General features: G+C 39.5%; 1 protein-coding gene across 3 annotated transcripts in view; it reads right to left on the minus strand.

Moving 5' to 3' along the window:
* Nucleotides 1–23,905, minus strand: part of CHN1 (chimerin 1) — a 103,031-nt gene that overhangs the window by 68,471 nt on the left and 10,655 nt on the right. For all 3 annotated transcript variants that reach the window (XM_037397167.1, XM_037397168.1, XM_037397166.1), the window contains exons 2-4: nucleotides 11,713–11,751; nucleotides 7,618–7,673; nucleotides 107–138 (exon numbers count right to left, since the gene is read on the minus strand). In XM_037397167.1, the coding sequence (XP_037253064.1) occupies nucleotides 107–138; nucleotides 7,618–7,673; nucleotides 11,713–11,751 (127 nt within the window). The remainder of the gene's footprint in view (nucleotides 1–106; nucleotides 139–7,617; nucleotides 7,674–11,712; nucleotides 11,752–23,905) is intronic.

Genomic DNA, 23,905 nt, shown 5'->3' on the forward strand with positions numbered 1-23,905 from the left:
ACACAGCAGCAGCAAAGGCCTCAGAACAAACACTTGCAACCTCTTCTGTAATAATATCAACCAACACAGTCAAGATAAACCACTTTCAGAGATGTATGTTACTTACTCTCTTCCATAATATTTGGGTCTGTTCTCTACCTAGAAGAAACAACAGAAATTGTAATGTTTCATAACAAGTGAACCTATACAGTAAGCATACTGTCCATAATATAGTATTAAAAACAGAAAGGGATATAAAGTGAAAGTACAGACAAAAGTCATCTGCTATCCCAGGATCTTCCCTGTGAGTGGAATACAGGGAAACCAAAGGTAGACCTCTGGGAAACATCGCACTCTGAACGGCTTAGAACTGACTGAGCAAGAATGAGCCACTTGGATCACATCATCCTCAGCGCTCCACTGGTACAAACTGATGGCATTAAGTATTGCTTGTACACACGGCCAAAAAGGTGAAACAAAAGATTCATTTCAGGGGTGTAAGTGCACTATATTGTTAAATGCACTAATACAGTGTAACATCTATAAAACTCTTAAGTTTAAAAGTTATCATCCATCATAGAGCTGTCGGTGCCACTGCTGTGAGAAATTAAGCCACTACCATATCCCCTCAGAGTGAGGGCGAGTGGTAGATTCAACAAGCAAGTGCCTAAGTCTTGCACTTCTTGACTTCATTAAACTGTGCAATCAGTAGTATCACCTAAAAGACCTCAACAACAGGTATGCACGTGTTATGCTGTGTAACACTAGCTCTTCCATGCTCTAGAGAGCATACAGTGTAAATGCAGAAAACACGCAAGGGTGTCAGAACACAATTTGCCTGCCCAGTATTTCAGATGAAGTAACTAATCTGCAGTTGTCCAGGAAGTTGAGAGACAAGTGAGGAACTACAGACCTCCCAGAAATCAGCTTAATAAATATCCCTCCTTGCTACATTTAAAGGAAGAAACGCTTTGGAGAGTAAACTTCAACATTTATACAACTGGAACTACAGGAGTACAAAATGATCCAGCTATAATAAACCACAAAATACTCACAGTACACTTTAGTTTCTTTTTTTCCATCTTTTCAGGAAAAAGCCTACTAAAACTGGCACTTCTCTCCAGTTATCTTAGCGGAGTATAAATAAAGATTTCAGATGTCCAAAACAACAACAAAAAATACATCCTGGTGTACAGCCTAATAACAACTCTTCCACATTCCCACCAAATAAAAAGCTATTGTGATAGTTCATCACTTTTAAAAATCATTTAATCACTGGAAAGATGTAAAATGTTCTAAAAGATTTCCTTTTCCTACATAACAGCAAACAAGAGTTGACCAGTGTGATAACTCGGCCTGAAGAGATTGGATCAGAAAAGAAGAAAAGTCTTACATAGTTTTTGTTAAATGTAGGCTATTTCTTCAATAGGAAGACAGCAACATGAATGGCAAAAAAATGCAAACATTTTATTGTTGTTATTACAGAAACTTGCAACAATTCGTTAACTAAAACCCCCAAGATAAGACATTAGTCTCAGGCAGTTGTTAAAAAAAGAATCCTGTTATGGTAAGATTTTGTTGCCTGTCTATTGAGATTTTATATTTATCTCTGTGAATACAGTGAATTTACATGACAGAACTGGAAAACTTATATAGGCAAAAGGATTCCATTTCAGAAATGGATTAGTAAAGTGACAGGACATCTTCAGAGTACTTGCAAAAACTAAGACAAATTATAATATTATACTCTGTGTGCAAACATTTGAAAATGTAAACTGGTGGATGACTGGACAAAAACTGCTGGACTTCAGGCAGTTGTAGCTGGGTTTGCAGGTCATCTTGGTGGATGATGAGTTAAAAAGGAAAATAAGCACCTCTGTGAACACTGAGTCTCTACTGATCAGTTTTACCAACTCACAAACTCAGTATAAATGTTGATGTGTAACACTGTTTGCTTGTGTAAGACTCAGTGCAACTGGAACACCAATTCACTGAGTTTTATTGCCTGTTTTTTGGTGTTTTGTTTTTTTAAATTTATGATATTTGGGGCTTTTGACATCTAGATTGAATGTGTACATTTAGACTCTAAGGCAACTCCAACAGAACTCAGCAGGGGCATTCTAATTCACTCAGAATTAGCTGGGCTACACACACACTTAGTGCAGTCCACGTGAACTTACAAAAACACAGATTTCTTGTAAGCCAAATTTACCATTTAAGACAGTAAATACTGTTCTCCAGCTTCCTATAATGCTTCCTACAAGTATCGTTACACCAGCTTTACTCATAACAACTTAGGCATAAGAGGCAGTGTGACATTTGTTCTTACTTCAGGTATCCCTAACTGCACCAGAACTAGAAGCAACATGCAGCTTTCTTGGTCTTTTGAGTCTGCCTGGACTTCAAAAAGTTCCTGCCAGACTGTATTTCTACAAATTACAGTTGCAGGCACCCACATATCTTCCAGCTGCATTTCAGAGCTGAAAGCCAAAACACTTCAGCTTAGAAGCCTCAGTAGCCTAACTTTCATGCTTGGTCAGCCTTAAATCACGGAGACAAAACCAAAACATCCATCCAGATTGGAACTAAAACCCACCTAAGAAAGGAAATACGTTTTTAAATAAAATGAAAGCAGTAGCAAGAAAATGGTCATTTTAACTAAAGCTGTTAGCTGAAAATACAGTGCAGTTGTCCTCTGCAGGCTTTCTTTCTAATTTGGCAGTATTTTTGGACCAAAGTAGCGTTGAACATGAGTGAAGGCAGCCTTAGCTACTTCATTTTCTCTGTATCCAGCAAAGATCAACTGAATGCTAAGCCTTTTGACTTCTCAGGGCTTTTTATTTATGAGAAAAATTTCCTACTGCTGTTTGTTTGGCCTGTGTCTGGCACAGTTCTAAAAAAAGGCTTCTAACTTAAGGGGGTAAAAACCCAACAAACTGTGAGATAGTTGATTTCAATGTGCTTATTTGTATAGCACTGATACAGAGGCCACAGAAAAGATTCAGGTCTCACTATAATACTTGCAAAAACCATAAAGGTCAATGAGATATCCACTACTGTTTCATTCTGATTTTTTCAAACCGAGGTATGAAGCAAATGAATCCAAGTTTACGAACAAATAAAAGGGGCAGACTTGGCAAGTGCCTTACAGTAGCCAGTCCTTTGGAAAAGAGCTTAGTTACCGTCAAAGCTGGGAAGTCATTCTGGTTGAGTGTCATACAGATAAAGCAATCTTTGAGAACAGGTCTAACAAGGGTGTGCATTATATATGCTCATCTATGCTATGTTTCTTGACTGCCCGTAGAGGCCATTTTCACAAGACTACACAGAGATGCTGTTCGACAGGCTTGTTAACTACTAGCTCTGAATTAGGATGAAGTCTCATAATAGGATGGAAAAGGCCAGTGATTTTAATTATCTCCATCATTTGTCTGTTTGATATTTTCTCATACATAGTTATTTAAAATTTATCATGGAGTCCATTCATACAGCAGTCAAGGATGCCCTAAATATACTTGCACATGCACACGTGTGTATATAAAAGATTATATGTACAACAAATACAAATTCCATGAAGGTAATACAATATTAATTGGACAAATTACAATTCAGATGTAAGCCTCATGTAGAAGTCAAGCATCCTTAGAATGTTAAGGAATCACCAACTTTACAAATTAACCTCACACAGTGTTAAAAGCTTTGGCTCTGCCGCATCTTCACAATAAAAAATCCCAAATGAATGCTTTTTACGTCAGCGTAACTTCACTGATCCGTGTGTTGCTCTGATATGAAACTGATGTAACAGAATAGAAACTCTAATTCTCCGTATTTGAAAAGCATTTCATTTTAAGTAGGTCATTCTGTTGAATACACCTCTCAGTATCAGCACTTGTACAACATGTGCTTTTGTACCTTAAATAAAAGGTTGCAGTTTTTATAGTGTAATTTCCAATTATTCTTTAACGAGTGCTTTTTCCCTAATCATCACTCTTGCTTACGTCATCAAGTGGAATACCATAAGGCAAGAGGAGCAATTTACATGCTAATACCTTACCAAATTACATGTTGTTCCCTCCCGCTGACCTCTTTGATGTTCTCTGGACCAAAATTATTTTCCTAATATTTATGAATTTGTTTATACAGCTGAATAATTCAACCACTTAGGAGAAGATTCTGCTTCCCACTGACTCATGCATGGCTGCTAATAGAAACCCAGCTGAGAAAGAGCAGATCACAAAGCTCAACACTAGCAGAAGAGGCTGAGACCAGAGAGAAAGGTTAAATATGTTACTGCTTGCTGAATATATTTTCACTTCAAATCTGGCTCAGCTGCATAAATTGCGCAATACTTATAACAAAAAAACAATTATCTGCATTATAACAAATTAATGCAGAAGTAGGAAAATGCACACGGATAATGTACTATTTCAATTTTACCTTTTTTAGGTAAAAAAAGCTTCAAATAGGTGGGTTGTTTTAATATAAATGAATTCTTTAATGAGACATGTAGTATTTAATATGCTCTGTTCTGCAGCTAAATACCTGCCACTGACTGATCCTTTTGTAGCTCTATTTTATTTAGCTCAATTCTCACTAATTTCTAAAACTTGCAGCTTTTATTTCTCAGTTTCTACAGTAACGTTCATGGTGCAGACAAAGGTTTAGTCTGCAGAATTCAAGAAACTATTTTAAAAACACAGAATATATCTTCTTTTCTTTTTTCCATTCACTCTAGCACAGGGAAAGTTTTATTCAAAGTTTGTCATATATTATAATCCTGTTTTGGAATAAATTCATAGAAATACAACATTATAGACACTAATGTAGTGCATTTCTTTCTTCAGTTGCAGAGTGTTTTGATTGCTTGTGGTATTTTTGCCAATCCCCCATTGACTCTAACAGACTACCTGTTTGTAGAATTAGACCAGGAGGACCTCTATGTAGGGATGCAGTAAGCTCAGATGCTCTCCAAAGAGCTTGGATGAAAGGTTCATGCAGGACACCACGCATCCACAGCAACTTTTCCTCCCTATAACAATCCAACATTTCAATTTGCCACCTGTATAATAACTAACAAAATTTATAATTAACAGAATTAAAATTCAGTGATAACAAGGATGAGAAAATTACAGTGGTCATTGTAATTCATATTTGAAGAAGCTTTACACAGATGCTTTTATATTTGTCTGGCAAGAGCATGTCTCTTGTTTGATTCTGAAAAGGCGGCAATCTGGATCTCATCAATAGTTGAAGGATTTCCAGCACTCCAGAGGCAGAACACAATTTTTATTTTCAGATACTGAATACACATTAAATTTATATCTCTGCTTATTTGACTGGATAGGCTAATAGTATTCTAAGAAATACTATGAAGGAGAACTTGGTATAAAATTTGCTTGTGGCTTCTAATCACCTAGGGCAAAAAGACCCCAAAGCTCTTCTTTGCTGTCAAACTAGCATGGGATATAATGCCAACAGATTTTACTGAATTTACCAGACCCCTTTATCAGTTTATAGTTTCTCCCTGACTACAGGGTATGTGTGCACTGTGCAGTTCACAAAAAAACCAATTACAATTGTTATCTGCTGTAAGATTTCCTTAACTGCTACTACTTTCCTACTACTTACATTTCTGATTATTTTTTTTTGGTTGGTTGGTTGCTGTTTGTTTTTTTAAAGAAGCCAAAAGGCATATAGATAAATGAAGATTCTAATTCTCTAAGAATTAAAACATTCACACCCGAGGCTCTCAAAGTATCTAATTAAAGAAACTGAAGAATTGTCACTGATCACAAGAGCTATGCAACTTTATGAGCAACACTGTAAGTCTGTCACTATATGAGTAAACAATAGCAGGGCTCTGAGATAAGACTCTGCCAACAAAACCTACAATGATTTTACAGGCATAATGTCAGCACCTCAATGAACAGTGTCAGAAGCCTACCAAATATCCCTCATACGCTTTACAGTACGTATATGTATAATATATTTACACACATACTAGCACTTCTTCCACCAGTGAAATATTTTTGAGGAGAGTAAGGAAAAAGCAACTGTTCAACAGTACCTAACAACAATAAACACAACCCATTGGAAGCAGGGAGTAAAATACTTCATCCTATCCAGGTGAGCACTCTGTACAATCACAAACCTGTATTATAAGACTAAGCTCCTACAAGACTTCAGATATTTTGTATATTAATATAATGAAAACCCCTATCATAGAAAATTCACAAAATAGAAAGGAACCTTCCTAATAATGTTGCAATGGGAACAAAAACCTGGAAAATGGCCTCCAATTCTTTCACAGCTTAGATCTTCCCTCCAAATGTCCACCTTAACTTACCTGATGTACAGAAGATATCTGCCCAGCAACCTTAACAAGAATACTCCAGCCTGGACCCTCATTAAGAGTAGAAACACTGGTTAAAACAAAACTTTTTGCTACAATGCTTCTTGAAAAATTAATGTATTGCTCTTTCCTATAATGATGTCTTGCTTAAGTGCGATCAGCCATAGCTATACCTTTTATAAAAATACAAATCTATCAAATTAACAGAGGAAAACAAGAGTTCTTCCACTAAATGCAGTATTTCACTTCTGTTAAATCTCTACTTTTTATTTTAAAAACTGAGACTACTTCATAGAATCACAATTGGGCATTTGACATGATGACAGGGAAACAGCTGTTTAATTCTGTAAGTAATACTGCTTGTGGTCTAGGCTGTAAGCTAGCAATGTTCCTGACAGTGCTATGTCCCTCTGTATCCAATACTACGCCAAAGTGACTAATACATTTCGAAGATTAATTTTCTTTCTCTTGGCACATGATAAAAATGCTTAAGTTTTATTGCAGCAATGTAATAACTTTCAGTGGTTATTCAGTAAAAGCTGTGTTTTGTAATACTGCTTAACAAGTCAAGCCTAACATTTTAGCATTTTTGAAACTGAAATTAATGTTTTCAGGTTCCTAACTGAAGCTGCAAGGGAGATGCAGTTGTAAGTGAAATCTTGCTGGCATGGATGTTTGGTATCAGTTAAACCCTCCAGCAACACAGCTCCAGAGAGGTGCTGCTCTGCTGGATGGCAGCTAAGGGCACACTAACAATTTGGGGTCTGCCTCAACTACTGACCCCACCAGCAGGCGTTTCTGTATCACTGCATATCAATGGGATCCCATTGATACTGTTTGGATCCTTAAAATCTGTGGCTCTGCATAGCTTAGCTACTAGTATTAATGAGTCTTAAAGTACTACAGCTCAAATAATAGCACCAGGGGACATTTCAGTCTTCCCTCCCTTGATTTATTGCACACATTTAGCAGCGATGCATGTACAAACGGGTGCATAGCTCCACTGTTCAGCTCTGCTCTTGCTTCTGTGGATTTCTGACCCTAAAAGGGGGAGAAAAGGCATATTTCCATATATCTAAGAATCAAACCCCAGTAAACTATTCTCATGTATACACACCATACTCAAAATTCTTTTTAACTCTATTTTTAGATCAAATAGATTTCCAGATACCAGTGCCCCCAAAGCTACTTACTCTAATCACAGCATGAAATGCTTGGGTTGGACACCACACAGTATAGACTTGGAATTACTGGACTCTATAGAACTGAATCTTTACAATACCCACCTCACGAGTGCAGGTTATCCTTCTAGGATGGGGAGCTTCCTGTTGCAATTGATACACTGGGAGAAGGCAGAAGTTAAATTCTGATTAATACAGAAGCATTGTATAAGTCAGGCATTTTAACATTAATATTGCTGTTTAAATAAAGAAGACTTTCTGCAAGATTTAGTTCAAGTATACATATATCAAGGTCTCAAAAATTACTTACAAGTCAGAAAAAAGAATGTTGCTACCCAAATTAGGATTATTTTTTGTCTTTACAATTAATTGATCATGTACTATGGAGTAACTAGGTGAGACCAGTCAAGTTTCTATCAAGCAGATCAGAAAAGGAATCATAATAAATGCAAATTAAATGTTATTATATGTCAAATCAGGCTGCTGTCACACTTTCTTCAGTAAGCAGATAGAGTCCCATCCTATTATGCTGGATCCACACTCAGTCACCTGAAATATGCCAAGACTTTACAAGAACCATTCAGAACTTTGCAGAATCAAACCCTCTGTTTTTGACACTGCTCAGTGATGACCCTTCTTAACAAAGAGCGAAATGTCCTTTGCATTTGCAGATCTAAAGACATCAGGGAGATGAGTAGCAGAGTAAAACAGTTAAAGCCCAAATAATGATATACACTTACTAGTATCTTCCCTCCCCCTTTTTTTCTTTTTTTAAAAATAAGCCTCATCAAGCCAGAATAAATCTTAGGAGCCAGTTGTAAATTTAATGGTACTAATGCACAGGCTTTCTAATATAATACCAAAAGGAGTGACTTTCGACTTCTATCCCAGTAAGAGTTTGGTTTGGCAAGTCACCTTCAAAATGAGGCTGTCAACGCTAAGTTAGTACTTGAACAGTACTGTAGAGCTGATCAAACAGACATTTGGAATGGTAATCTTTTAAAATTCAATTATGTTTCAATCATTAGTACTAACACCAAGGTCTAATAACATGTGCTGTCACCTTCTTAGGCAATAAGACCATGCATTGATTTAACCAATAGGATTTGACTTCATTACACTTCTCATTTGATTGTGTTTTCCACTGACAAATGCTGTACTTATGTGTGAAGTTACATGCGAATGGAGAAAATGGCAAGATGCCCAATGATACAGCAATCATAAGATAAACTGGAAAAATGCACTCCCTTTGTTCCAAATGAAAAAACCCAATGTTTTTTTCATGACATTACTAAAATCAGTCCTTACCATCCTGTATTGTAAAAACCCCAACTTTTGCAAGTAATGAAGAACAGCACACTAGTATATAAAACACTAATTTTCGTTTCAAGCATAGCATGGCCATTTATTTTTCTAGCACACAGGTTTCCTAGCTTCTGTTGTAAAAGTCATACTTGATGGCACTGGGCCTTGACCATACCTAATTCGGGGAACTGTAGAGTGAAGTTCAAAGGAAAAAAAATAAAACTCACAGAGCAAATACGGATTTCTCTGAATTTCACAGAAAAGCAGTGGAGACTCACAGTCAGTATGCTCCGCAGAAATCAGCTAAAAACTGAGAACTCTTTCCCACCTTACTTCAAGCCAGGCTGAAAAGATTTTCTGGAAGGAAATTCTTCTTCTCAAAAGGCAGTACCTTTCTCCACTTCCAGTCAGAAACATAGCAGGTAGACCAGTTAATTTATAAAACAGAATGCCTATTCCTCCTCCTCTAACTGATGTATGCAATTCAAACTGTTCAATACCAGTTTACATGCTGTAATTATTGCCAGGGAAGTCAAACAAGACATTCCTTTTCATCCATCATGAGACAGAAACATAATCAAACCCCTTGACTCTGCACTTAGTTCTGAACCATGGGAAGAGTTCACCATGGCAAACCATGATGGCATAGGAGAGTGCATACACATTCAGACTTGCCCAAGCCTTCAGCTCCTGGCAAGCTGCCAAAAGATTTGGTATTAGAGGAGTGGAACTCCCTGTTATAAATTATGGCACGGAATAAACCAAACAAAGAGGAAGAGTTCCCCAAGTTCTCAGAAGGTACAGAGCTGTGATTCATTGTTAATGCTTACAACAGGAAGCAAAATACACAGATATCAGTAACAAAAATGTATTGCAGTGATGACTACTGATGTTAACACCAAGGAGCAAACTGTCTCAGTTTTATCTTTCAGCCCTCTGCTGCAAGAAAAACACTTGTTCAAATCATCCTGTGTGCAAATTCTCTAATATTAAGCGGCTGACTTGGCATATGACAAACTACTGGTATAACAAATGATGATTCAAAAGACGCTGACAGGCTTTGCCACCAGGTTCACAAACAGACCAAGGTCTCAGCTGTCTCAGTTACAGGACAGCAATTGCATATGTTGGCAATTATTAAAAACTGTTCAAAGTCATCTATCTGATGAAAACACTCAAGCTGGACAGATTACAAGTCTTCAGTCTTTTTTTAGACATTGTCTTTCTATTTTCTTTAATTAACATAAATGTATTTTAAGAGACCCTGACATTCCTAAACTGTTAAGGCGTACACAGTTTTGCCAACACCTGTAATTTTTACTATGATTTTCACAGCATCTGACTATTTTCTTTCAGCCTAAGCAGTTTGAAATGTCTGATGAGACATGTTCTCATTTACAGAAGTCACCTGATGTTCATCTTGGACAGAAGATCTGATCACTTTAACAACTCAAAAGCTGGAAACCAAACCCAAACAAGAAGGCTGATTTATGAGTTTTAAGGCCTAACTGTGATTTTTGAATGCATCAGGTTGGCAATGGCAGGGACAGAACAGAAACAACTGACCTCTGTGAGCCATTAACAGAAGACTGGCTCAGGTGACAGAAGAGGTGGTTTTGTAATGCTTGTTTAATTCTACTACATATATTTTAGCTGACAAAAATACTTTGTTCTGTTTTCTTAAATTTACTCTCTTTCTAACCCTGCTTTTCACTAAGCCTTTAAGACCAACCCAAAATCTCCCAAAAGACTGAAAAGAATCTCCCACTGCAGGATTTAAACCTTTTTGAAATAACTACATTTTCTCAGGTGCTACATCTCCCCAGTCTTTAGAGAACATTTTCATCATGTGATATGTTGGTTGAGCAAATCCCTTTAGCCAGCCTGAAGACACCAAGTTTGGGAATATATACAAAAGAAAATGCAAATATTAAGTCTGATGTCTCTAAACTGTTAAGTGTGTTAAACACACAAACATTCTGCTTTCAAAATCTGCTTTTAAGAGAAGACTCTTCTTTCTTGCTGTGCCTCCTCAAGTCTCAAAATATCTTGCACCTTAACCTTTCTGTCTACAAAGAACGAGAATTTAGAGGTGAAACACTGTGGGAGCTATAATGCTTTGCTACAGTGCCATTTGCCTTGTGTTCTCTTCAATCTCCCTGAACCTCCAGCAGCACTACCAAACAACAGGCCACCCCTTTACATGGATTTGTTTTGTTTTGTTAATTAGGAATGAAAACCAGCAAGCTGCAAAGTTCCCAAGGGAGTGGCACTCTAATCTGTGGGCAACACATCCAGCCTACTGCCCTGTGCACCTGGCTAAGGCAGCCTGCAAGGCCAGCTTCCTCTCAGCTAGGGCACACATGTGGAAGAGCTGCAGAGCCCAGGCGAGCAGCTGGTAGGAAACTGGGCCCTTCTAGTCAGGGCTCCAAAAATTTGTCACGCCAGGCCAAACAAATGTTCTCATTTTACTACATCAGCAAATTCTGGGGGAAAAACTATTTATTTTGAGTTTTTCAAACCATCTCATGTCTCAGCTCTAGTGATACAAGGTACTAGAGCAGAGGAGCCCTAAAAGTTTGTAAGGATACCAACTTTAAGGTATGAATGGGGTTTATATAAGCCCTGGTCTAGGCAGGCAAAGCAATATAAGCCAGACCCACACAGAAGCGGGACCACTTATGTTAGTAAGGTGCAGAAATGTACTCCTCCAAATAATCAGCATCCACTTGTCCTTGAAGATAAACAATTGCACCTATCTCTAAATAAAACCCTTGATGCTTCTTAAACTCACATTTTCATCAAAAAACCCCCGAGTCTCTTAAAGCACCCAGCTGAAACTTTTTCAGCTCTGACTTGGAAAAAACCCCCAAACAAATCCATTGAGATACTTACAGTAAGATTTCCAAACAGGTGGTCTGTATTCATCAGTATCTGAAAGAAAAATGACAAATCTTAATGTTGTGTAGGAATGTTTTAATGTAGATATAACCCTGCAGAAGCACTTGCAGACTTATTGAGATAAATATTGCATGTAGATATAACCCTGCAGAAGCACTTGCAGATTTATTGAGATAAATATTGCACCTATGTTCTAAAATTATTTTTTACTCTCAGAGTACAGAATATATAGAAGAACCTGTTAAAAGTTCCCCCTTTTTACTTAAACTGAAAATATGAAAAGGTATTGTCTTTATCTAGCTAGAATAAAAACTATAGAAATACATTTGCAAAATGGCAAACATGCAGATCAGAAGCTGAAATACTGGTGGGGGTGTGCATATTATTTACTATGGATATATCCATAAGTAGCCTTTTAAATTCTACCAGAAATACTTTTTTAATCTCAATTTGTATTCCCATAAATCAGTTTTTATCCAATTTATTCCTGCCATTAGCTTTTTCCTCTTCTGGAGGGAAATTAACAACTCCTAAAATAAAATCAGAGCATGTAAGTACTATGAAATATTTTGAAAAAAAGGAGGTTTTCTTTCATACTGAGTCAAGCTCTACTTGGAAGCTGTCAGTATGTATTAAAAGTACCAGCATACTTCCAATTCCAACTTTTAATTCTCAAATAACACTAAAAAGAAAAAAAGCCCAATGTTTTCTAAGTTCTGTCACCCTTATGATTTGCTGACAACTGACCTGACAACCTGAGCTCAGGGCTCTGTTGCAAACTTTGTCTCTGATCCACTGTTTTTACCACTCTGACCAGCTTTAGCATTGGTGCTACAGGTTACTGAGGTTTTCTGCAAGATGCTGTGCTTATCTGCCTTGGAGCTGGTGGGAGTTGCTCAGTGCTCATTACACCACAGGGTCACAAATTGAGACAACCATTCAGCCAGGCAGCCAGCCTTACTGTTTGAAGCCTCTTCTCACTGCAGCATTCATTTCTGAGCTCCGTTTGCAATTGTCTGCTCAGTGGAACTACCTGCTGCGTTCAACAAACCCTTAATTTCTAGGTTTTATTATAGGTTACGTAAAGATCAAGCAACCTGGGAACTTGTTGCTTGAATTTTGGCCTGAGTGGTATCTCCACCTGAGAGTCCTTAAGGCCTCCAAAACTGCACCTGAAGCTGGGAAAGGATTTTGCTTTGCCTCCCCTTAGGAAAAGCAATCTGCTTTCTTCAGATATTTGCTATAGTTCATCTCTCCCACCTACAGTCATGTCAAAATATCTCTAAATTAGAGCTTAGTGGAGTAAGATATTTTCCAGTTTAATTGGCCCAGACCCTCCCCAGACCCACCCAGCATACTCTCTGCCCTGCCTGAGCTATCATTTTGCTCAATTTTTAACCCTGCACTTTAGTGCTACACAGGAAGAGGGTGCAGTCCTTACAGACTACTTTGGTGGCAGTGGGGTTTATACATACAATTTATTATGATTTTATTATTAAGGCGGCACTTGGTCAAACTGCCATCCCCCAGAATATGATGGATTTCGATCTTTGCAAGGTCCTGCAGATGTGCTACCACATCCTAGGGATCAGCCAGAGCACCTCGAACCTACACAGAGACCTTCAGTGGCCCGCACTGTACTACAGCAGGGAAAGAAAATCAGCAGCAACAGATGCAGCCATAGTTATTTGTTCCTACTTTGATACATTTAATTAAGGCAGTGCAAGTCGATTCATTCCAGAAGCATTGTAACATGATCCCTTTGCACTGCAATGTCGCATGGAAAAGGGGCAAAACTTGCAAGTAAAAATAATGGGTTTAGTCCCAGAAGGCAACTCTTAGCCCACTAGCGGAATTTTCTTTTGCTATAGTCTGTTTGTTGGCAATATATCCACCAGTTGAATTTACAAATAAATAATTTAAGTAAAGGACAACACACTATATTTGTAAAATACGAGCTGACTGTTATGAAAATACAAGTATCTTGGCAGTCTAAGCTATACTTGCTCACACTCAAGCCATATAATTGTTACAACTAAGGGCAGCATGATTATAAAACTGAAAAGCAACAATACTTGTGCCAAACAAAAAACCCCAAACCTTGTTAAAGTCAGGCAAGAACAGCAGTAACTTTCATACAACAAACATTTAACATTCAGAAATTGGAAGGAATGATTTATGTTATGCAGCTGTGCACAAGGATTTTGTTAGAAAACCTGTCGGTGAGCTTTATTGCCTTTACAGTGTGAGAATACCCTCCGGCCATCCCACATGCGGTAATGAAAAAACAAAAGGTCATTTCTATTGTAATTTAAAAAAAAAAGTTATCTGATATAAAATATTGTAGCAGCAAGTACAGCACAGTAACGATGAAGCAGAAGGTCTACAGTGTTTGTTTCTGTGCAAGAATGTTTCTATTACTAAACCACCCCACTGAACAAAGGAAAAAACCAGAATCAACACAGACATCAGGCCGGTCTGTTAGTTACCTGTTTTTAAAGATTAATTGATGTGGTCCCATTTAACACATCGTCAGTTTTTTGAAATGTGTTATTAGGAAAAGGGCTTGATTTTCAGATAGTGCAAGCTTTCATGAACAGCATCTCCAATTAGGCATCCAAAGCACCCGAAAAGCACTTTAAGGCATGATAAAAAAACCCAGAGAAAATGCATACATTTTCTCACTAACGCTGCACCACTTTCTAATTAACGCCATAAACTCTACGCTGTCAGTTCTCAGATTTTTCTATAGCTCCCATCAGCACAGTATCTCAGCTCTGCTAAATGTTTCCATGATAAAATAAAATCGTTTTCTACAAGCTGTGCATCGTGTTTTATCTTAACTGTATTTTCTGCCTTAAGTGAGATGCAATTCAGCTTAAAGCTGCTCCTCTCCAAAGGTCTACAGCAGAAAACATGAATGCATAAACTGATGCTACCAGCTCTGCCCAGATGTGATCCTGCCAGCACTAGTAAGACTTTTGTCAGCATGAGGGCACATTCATCAGCAAGGACATTTTAGATCAGACACACTGTCCACATACATAAATTGCAATTTCAAACTGAGACCAGTTTCAAGCTGACAGATACTGGTGCCGAATAGTCTTCCTAACCTTTAAAAGTGAAAACATTTGATCATTTCCCATTATCCCAAGTAATGACAGGTGGTGATTTTTTTTAATTCTTCAGATTTTTGTTCTGATTAGAAGGATATATGTATAAGATTTTGTTTTTACATAATATAACGGGACGACTTAAAATTCTCTACCCTGAATCCATACTGATATCTAATAATTTTCCAGCCTGGAATAGGTCAGAAAAGAAACGGCTGTCTGCCCAAAATCTGTACTTTCAAGCTTCTAAATAGACCTGTCATAGTATAAATACGTATGTGGAAAGAGTAAGAATATCTTAAAGTGATACATCACTTGAAATCCCACTGGGACTCAAAGCTATATGCAAAGTTAGGGGATGGGGGAAACAATGCTGCAGGACACATGAAAATACACATTTACAGTCCTTTACCCCACAGAATCAGTTTTTGCTCTTGAACCCATAGCAAAATCAAACTTGTCTTTGAAGCAAGCATCTTATCACAGACCTGTAACAGCTAGCACCTCTAGTTCAGGCATGGACCTACGTATCTTTACATACCCTATGTGACAGGTTTGCCAGCCCATCTCCCTCTCTCTCCCCAGTGGACAAGGACAGGGATGATCCCTAACTATTAAAGAATTCTCAGCACTTTCCTGCCACTATCTTCTTTCCTCCCAAACACACTCTGCTCCTCTCTTTTCCAGGACTTTGCCTTCCCCCAGCCTTAGCAATCTTCATCTGCACACAAGACCTCCCCCCTCATCTTGAGCAATACTTTGGTTTGCTCCCCACTGCTGTCCTGCTAGGACCCACCTACCCAGCCCACTCTATCTGTGCAGCTTCTTATTCTCAAGCCATCTCATCTCTACTCAAGGCTTCCTTGAAATCTGCCTAAACACAGAGAAAACAGAGGCAGCAATGCCCAGAACAGCACAACAGGCAGCTTCTGGCAACAGCCCCTTTACAGGCAGAAATGTCACAGTGGGGCAGGAGCGCTGCTTTCTTGGCTCAGTGTGCCCTCCTTTAAGCACACTAATGGGGGGGGGGGGGGGGCAGAGAAAGGAAACTATGCATCTTGGGCATGAAACATGTGCAATTAAGAAGTGAAAAGCACTGAGTGATTGTCAGAAATACACCCTTGCACAGAAAAGAGCTTCTGCCAACAGACAATCACACAGCCATTTAGAAGTTCATATACAGACAGAAATGCTGGGACAGCATCTCAGATTTTTCCATAAACACAAATGTGACTAATTATGACAATACAATGTAGCATTTTACTTGGTTATTTTCCTTCTTTCTTACCCACTTCCATTTTATCCCTTATATAAATCTGGACAACTGTAGTACTTTCAGAGCGTACATTTTAACTGCAGATTTAAACTGTTACTATTGCCTCAAACTGTTTAGACTGCTTGGCTCCGCGTATTCCTTTTACAGAAAGAATAGAAATATTTACCTCTGCTTGGAATGGTTCTTTCTTTCTCCCCACTGAAGATCAGCCAGCTCTATGGTACAGCAGCAGCAGCGTAACTACGTATGGTAACCCCATAGAGCAAATTAGGGCATACTGTGAGGTTTCCTGTAGAGAATTCAGTTTTATTTTTCTTTTACTGTACGTCATTCCCTGCAGCACGATGATCTGTAACATCATGCTGGAGATAAGTTTAGTACTGTCTGGGAGGAAATAATGGAGTGGACACAGCACATCTTGCCCCAGACTTTGATTTTATTTGGCAATATCCCTATTGAATACAGGTGAGGCCTCAGGTAGTGAACCTTGTGGAAGTGGCCAGTTCTTAACCATGTGGACCAAGCATCAACATAACCAGGAGAAGAAAATCTAATTTCATGGGTTTCGAACGGATCTAGGACCAAAAAATGGTGTGTGTCATAAATATGAAAAGATGCAATAAAGTATAAAACATTCTTCTGTAAGCCACGGCCTAGGCACTAACCAGTAAGCATTAGCATGTGGTTTAAGAGACTAATCTTGCTTTGTTTGGCAGCAGCATGTGTCAAAATTTAACTCACGGAGAGACACATGACAAGCAGACGTGGCCGTTTGCTGACCCATACAACAGACTCCTTTTTGTACCCAAAAAACAACCTCCAGAAAATTCCTCCTCAGCCTCAGAATCTTTCTTATTAGCACCTTCTCTAAGCCCAAAGGATGCATATAAAAAAATCTCTCAACTTACAGAAACAAAGCTATAATTTATTTGCTGGTGAGATTCTCAAACCACAAAACCATCACAACAGAAAATGACATTTCATCTCTGTTTTTCAGAGTACAAGCGCCATCAGCATTTCAGTAACTAAGCTCAAGCTAGCACAAAATGTCTTAAGTAGCAGCCAAGCAGGCCCTAGCAGTTAGGGCTTTCATGCACTCCAACCAAAATAAAACTCAAACAGCATTAAGGTAATTAAAGGATGAATGCAGCCACTGCCCTAGGCAGCAGCAGTAAAGCAGATGGGCTACAACACCATGGTTTCAAGGTAAATACGAGAAGCTGATCGCCGGCTGTGGCAGCACCCAGCAGCACTGGAAGCGTTTTGCAGAAGCCCGTGCACAGCCGGCAGCAAGAGCAGGGGAAGGCGATAGCAGGCATCTTCTGGAGAGGGAGCAGCAGGGCCGAGAATGCAGAGAACAGACAGAATATCCCTGTATATTCTGTGTGTACTCAAGAAGGAAAGGCACACACCAAAGGTCCTTTAGCATTCCTAGATGAGACCTTGGGATCCACCTTTTTTCCCCACAAAGCCTCTTTCAATCCCTCTGCTACACCTTTGCTATCAGCACCTGGTAAGTTCAACGATGGTCTGTAATGGGGTGGCAGGCAGAGTCTTGGTGCAAAGAGCGAGTGCTGGGCATGGCTACCTGCCTGTCACATGGGGTTCTGTGGAAACCAACCCATCCCTACCCTGGCAAGCAGGGTACCACCGACACTGCTGCCAAAGCCTGCAGAGAAGTTCATCTCAGACGTGCTCGGTAAACAAGAGGGAAAGCTGCGGTCAACCTTTATTGCCTTGCATGAAATGTTTTCTTAGGAACAAACACTTCTTCAGTATTCAGGTCCTGCACATGAACATAAAAATGGAAACGATTCTCTTCGCCCTTCCATAGCACAGGGGTAACAAATTATTTCTCACATGGGCTTACAGCACACTTTTAAGAGACGTTAGGCAACTTTTTGCTATGGTCCCTTTCTCTTAAATAAAAACTATTATTAATTTGCAGAAAATGTTGAGGTTTAAAAATGACTGAATAAATAATCCAAAAGTAATGTTGCTCTACTAGTCCCTAAAAACAAAGAAATTAATGACAAGAACTTGATGCACACATGTCCTGGGCCCATACGGAAAACGTGTAGTTTTCACAACTAGGGCATCACAAAACTTCCCTTGTTTATGGGAAGATCTCTGCAGGGCTAAGAACACTCCAGGCAGTGAGCACCACATTTTCTCCCAATTCCTGAATATAAAATATACTGTATGACACTCAGCAACAATGACTGATATTTCTAGGCTGCTATTCCATCTTTGATGCTACTTTAATGTTATCCTTGGCATGTGATTTCCTTTGAATTAAGAAAAAAAAGTAAACTTTTAGACATGTTAAGGCTCTTCCTCAGGCAGGCAGACACCATTACTGTAAAGAGCTTCAGTGCAAAAGCTTCCAGATAAACCACCATCTATTTTCTCCACCTTCTCCAGGTGGAGAAAAGATGCCAGACAGGCACCTGCTTTAGCATGCAGGCAGATGTAAGAGCTTGGCACGTGTCCTGGCTGCGCGTGGACAGCTAACCCTCCCCACGGAGGATCCCCTGCTCTGAGCCCACTGTGCTGCCAACACAACCCACCCTGGTGGGGATCTGGAGTGGGGGAGCTGTTAAGTGTTAAACTAAAGCCCAGTCCGATCACAGAAACAAATGGCCTCTAGGTTCAGAAAGGAGCTATCACCAGCTTACATGGTTTGCCTCCTGCCAGGGGATGGCAACTTGCAGGCACCCTGCTCAACCACACCCAAGTGTTTTCAGGTTAGCCCTGGTGAAGCTGGCACAGGAGGAAGTCATTTCACCACTGAGGCCATCCATCCACAGGGATGTCCCCAGGCCCATGGGCAGAAGGGACAGTCACCAGTGACAACTCTCCTTATGCAAAGTTTTATTCCTTTGCCTTGACCTTTGGCACAAGTAGCTATACTCTTAAAGCCCATAAAATCCCATGCACGTGGTCAGCTTTGGACTTTTAAAATTAAACTGTTTGCGTTATTTAAGCAAGACAACAGCTGAGCGTACTTTCTTCATATTTTCAAAAGTCATTCCCACCTGGGAGGAGAACAAGAGTACAATACAATCTAAGGGAAAGAGACAAATGAGTGAAAACAGGCATCAATAACAAAAGCATCCCTTTGGCTGCAAGATGGCACTACATCACACACACCGTGCCCCAGGAACTTTTTAAAGGGACAAAACTTATTTTTCTCTGCTCTTTCATCCTCACATTTTGCCTTTACCACTCCAGACAAGTACAATTAGGTTTCTAATTAATACCGGAGTAAAAATGATTAAGAGAAAGCTAGTGTGAATGATGCTACAGAAAGCTACAAGGGCTACTGCCATTTCTGTGACGTGACCAAGTGAGAGACACAGAAGCACTCTCAGCAAAAGTGAAGGGGTTTAAAGAAGGGCATGCTCTGAATAATTGCATCTTGAGGGGGGAAAAAAGATCACACTACCGTCCTGGTTTCTATAAATGTCTGACCTGGCAGCAATAAATTCTGTGGGAATGCTTCTAATGGGGTTGAATGACACCCCCACTGAAACCAGCTAGAGTTCAATGCCTTTTATTAGCAGGTCTGTTATTACTGCCTCTTTATGAATGATGGGAAAATCTTAATGAGTAATATTTGGCCTATCACAGGCACTGCTGCCTTTAAATGAACTCATCTTGTAAGTGATTAGACCAGTTTGCAAATGTTCTGTTTCTAGATTTTCCTTTAACCAATGCAAGGGAAGCAAGTACTCATTTTTCCTCCTCTTCACCAGATAAGCAGTGGCATATGACTATATGAGTGATGACAAATAAATATTTTTTAAATCCTCCATTACAAAAAAATTAAAATGCATTTTTCATTTTAAGCTGGAATTTTCATATATGCGATGATAACAAGCAAAACACAGCTGTTGTCCTTTTTCTCTTGCCTGTAGTTTAATGAAGGGCTAGGAAATACCCCTCCCATGAAAGCACAGTTAGCTCACTGTTCAAGAGAAGTTTCAAAACCTCTAAAATTATTTCTTACCGTTGCTACAAGCATAAAAATTTAACCTCAGAGAGGTAAAAAGATGACAAGTGCCACCTTGTGGGCATTGAACAAAGACAGAATTTAATGCTACTTCCCATTTCCAGCCAGGGTACCTCAGCCTCCAGACAACAGGCTGCAGCCAATTTTCAGCATTTCTAGGGACACCATCTCTTCATCTTGAGAAAAGACAGACACGATGGGAACTGCTGCCTGACATGGCTCTGCAGGCTAGCTGTAGGTACAACAGAGTCAGGCCACCAGCTATCTGTAGCCCTCTGATTTACATTGCTACAGGAGTTATGGTAGCTCTACAGACTTACAGGTATCCTGGAATGTCTGGTTTACACAGTAAACAACTTCCAACTGAAAATGTCAAAAATCAAAAATGCCTCTTTAATTTATCTATTTCAAAGAAAACCAGCCTGTCAATTTTTTTTTTTTTTTAAACTCACTGTGGCAAAACTGACTGGCTGGCTGAGGCCCCAAAGTGCTAGATCAATGAGTTAGGCAGTATTGTATTCTCCCCCTAAGGGCTATTTGAAAGGTCTTCTGCAAACTAATTTTGCAAGTTCAAAACTGATAGAAATATGCCTTTATTGGATGAATCACATCTTTTATATTTGACAGATGATTTGTCCAAGTATCTTCTATATCAGTACAGTAAAGCCTTGGAGGAATTCAGAATAACATCAGGCAACACAAGCCTGAACACTGTAATCAAACTTCCCTGATTTAAATGCAGACCGGTTTTTATTGGAGAAAATATTTTGATCACGGTCAGTGAAATCTGCTTGGCAGCCAGGAGAAATACCTGCCAAGGCTATTGCTCTTACACTGCTCTCATTTCAACCATGGCGAGGGACAATATAGGAGAAAACATTTACCCCTCGATGTTTCCTTTCCTATTTTTTCTTTCCACAAATCCTTCTTTGTCTTCTGTTTTAAAAGTCTGCCTGCACAAAGACTGAGCTCATTTCCCATCACTTGTTTTACTTCTTCCAAATTAATAATACCAACAAGGGCACATCAGTTTTAATGTAACTTTAAGCCAGTGACAACTGTTATAGCCACAGCCGCAAGGCATTCACAAAAATACATTTTTGTCTTGACTCCTCTAATGTATCCAACAGGGAATATTGATTGGAACTGGATTACACAAATGTTCTGAGCAGTCACCTTAATAACAAAAAAGAACAGTATCATATGGCATAAAGGTGTCTTCTAGCTGTAAATTAATCCCTTTCCCTGAATAAGAAGTCTGTCTAGTCAAGGTTGAGCAGAAGAGACCCTAAATAAAGGATGAGTTTTCAGGCATGTTTGAAATGCAGCCCCTCTATCCATTGCATAATGCCCTAAATTGCTGAACGGGGAGGCGTGTTTTATCACCATTCACTTGGTTGCTTTTATTTTTTTTTTTCCACACACAGCACTGAGATAATGAACTTATGTTCACTTTCTGTCATTAAAATCCACTTTTAAATAGAGCATTGTGGTTTTACCAAAAGCTGAACCACGAAAGAGCACAACATTTACCCTTCCTCCTTACACATCGGTAAAAATCTGCTGAGAACTTGTCCTCCCTTGCATTTTAGACCAAGATAGCTGCTGTGCACTCATTAGCCTTCTGAAGGAAAAACAAAACAAAACAAACCCACCCATGAGCAGCTCAGGCAAAAAACAGAGTCACCTGGAGAAAATTAAGAGCAGATCTGATTTCTGACTGCTGTTATAACTGGCCTCAAGATGGACTCACATGTTCCAAAGCACATCTCCCTCTGTGTCAGATGGTCTAATAGAAGCTGTTGCCTTTCCTTCCCCCAAACTTGACCAATTTAAATTCTCAGACCATCAGAGTTATAACAAACCTATTACGATACTTATTACAAACAGATTTTTCATTTTCTTAAACAGTCGTCAATAATACACACCATTGCTCATGCAAAAATATGGCTTGTATTTACGTCCGTATTTCCAGAACAGATGCAATATACGTCAACGCTCATGGCTGGAAGGAGGACAGACTACCAAGTACCCTTGCCAGGAGCCATGATCGTTGTACAGTGTCACGAAGGAAACTCCTAAAAACATTATTGGCAGTGTCAGGGAAAGGGAAATGAACACAACATGGTGGGATGCCTTTTCTTGAATTGGAATTAAGATTTTACACCAAAAGTAATTTTGCAGTTGCTGCGAGCTTTTCCCCAGTCTGAAAGCTGCAAGTGTCATTCCTTACCTCTTCCTGTTCTCCTACAAAACATCCAAGAGGCCTCCAATGGCCCAAGGTAGGATGTTCCAGGTAGAAAAGCGGAAAACTTCACATTCCTTTTTGGCAATTCCATGGCTCAATATTACAAGTGCAGTCAGATAACTACAGCAAAAGGTATTTACCAATCAGCCTCACCCAGTTTACAGCATTAAATCCATCTTTTTCATAACTCTCTTCCCCCTCAGCAAGTTCACCTGCTGCACTAGGCAGGAACAAGGAAAAGGAGAACGAGCAGGTGTGAGGTCCAGTCCGTGGAGAAGTTGTGCTCTGGGTCCTCTTTTGCACCACCCAGTGCAAAGTGGGGCTGGAACAGCAGCCAAACAATCATCTTGAATGTGGTTTAGCAGCTCTGCAAGCACAGGTTTTCTGCATGGGCCCCCAGTTTGTCCTGTTTCCTCTGCGTTTGGGTGGATGAAAGCAGAGCAGTGGAGCTGGGAACAGGCTGCTGAAAGGAGAGCTGAGCTCAAAGGTTTATCGCCGCCCAGAGGGAACAGGAGAGCTGTCTGGAAAGCTCAATATGATCAATGCTCAGAGATAACCTCCAAGTCCTTTTCTGGGCAACTCCATACGTTTCTTTCCCCCTCAAGAAAATTAATTCAGATGGTTTTCTTGTCTCTGTTTTGAAGTTCTTCCTCCTTTTTTCCACTAATTAGAAGAAAGAAAAATAGCTCTGCAAATAATGGAAATGTGGGTTTATTACCTCTCACTTTATCGTGGCACCATGTTAAACAGCAGGTTTTCAACAATTATCAGCTGCATTTCTGGAATATTGATGCATCCTTACTGAAACTGAGATCCCATGGGACTGTCCACAAGTGAAAAACAGACTTTGTCCTAAAGAACAAGATGCCTCAACAGAAAATAGGAACAGTTGCTGGTGAAAGAAGCGGAAGTCCAGGTAGATGAGATCACCCTACAGCTCAAAGATCAGTATCTCTATTCCCAAGTCTCCCTAACTCAATAAACCCCCAGCCAGCATTGCCTCTCTAGGTAACAGCTCTTTTGGTGTCTTTAGCTCCACTTTGGCTTTATAAAAAGAACCCTATCATGGCAATTGGCAGCATGGGAAAACAAATACAGACACTCCCAGAATGCTGCTAGCAATTGTCTGAGACAATTGAGAAATACAAAGGATTTACGTACAGAAATAAGGGCAAATGCTAATACAGCTTTGAGACACAGCAAGCCCTGTCTGTGTCTTCCATGGCTGCTCTTGCACAGCAACGGGAGAAGAAAGATGCCTTCCAAAAAAGGCAGAGTTTTTATATTTAAGAGTCATGACTAACAGAAGAGCTACCCCATCAACAAAGCATTTAAGAAGCAGAAAAAAGCTCTTCCTGCTTCTCACAGACCTTTCTACTAAGTGGAAAAAAATGCCAACAAGCTTAGCAGCTGAGTTAGCCAGTGTGAGCTCTCCCTTAGACTCACTCATCTCAGAGGCTTTTTGGAGGCATCCCTGCGAGTTACCATCCCAGGAGCACAGCATAATCTGTCCCACCCCAGGGCTCACCATGCTT

Source organism: Falco rusticolus, chromosome 8 (genome assembly GCF_015220075.1).
Source record: "Falco rusticolus isolate bFalRus1 chromosome 8, bFalRus1.pri, whole genome shotgun sequence".
NCBI lineage: Eukaryota > Metazoa > Chordata > Aves > Falconiformes > Falconidae > Falco > Falco rusticolus.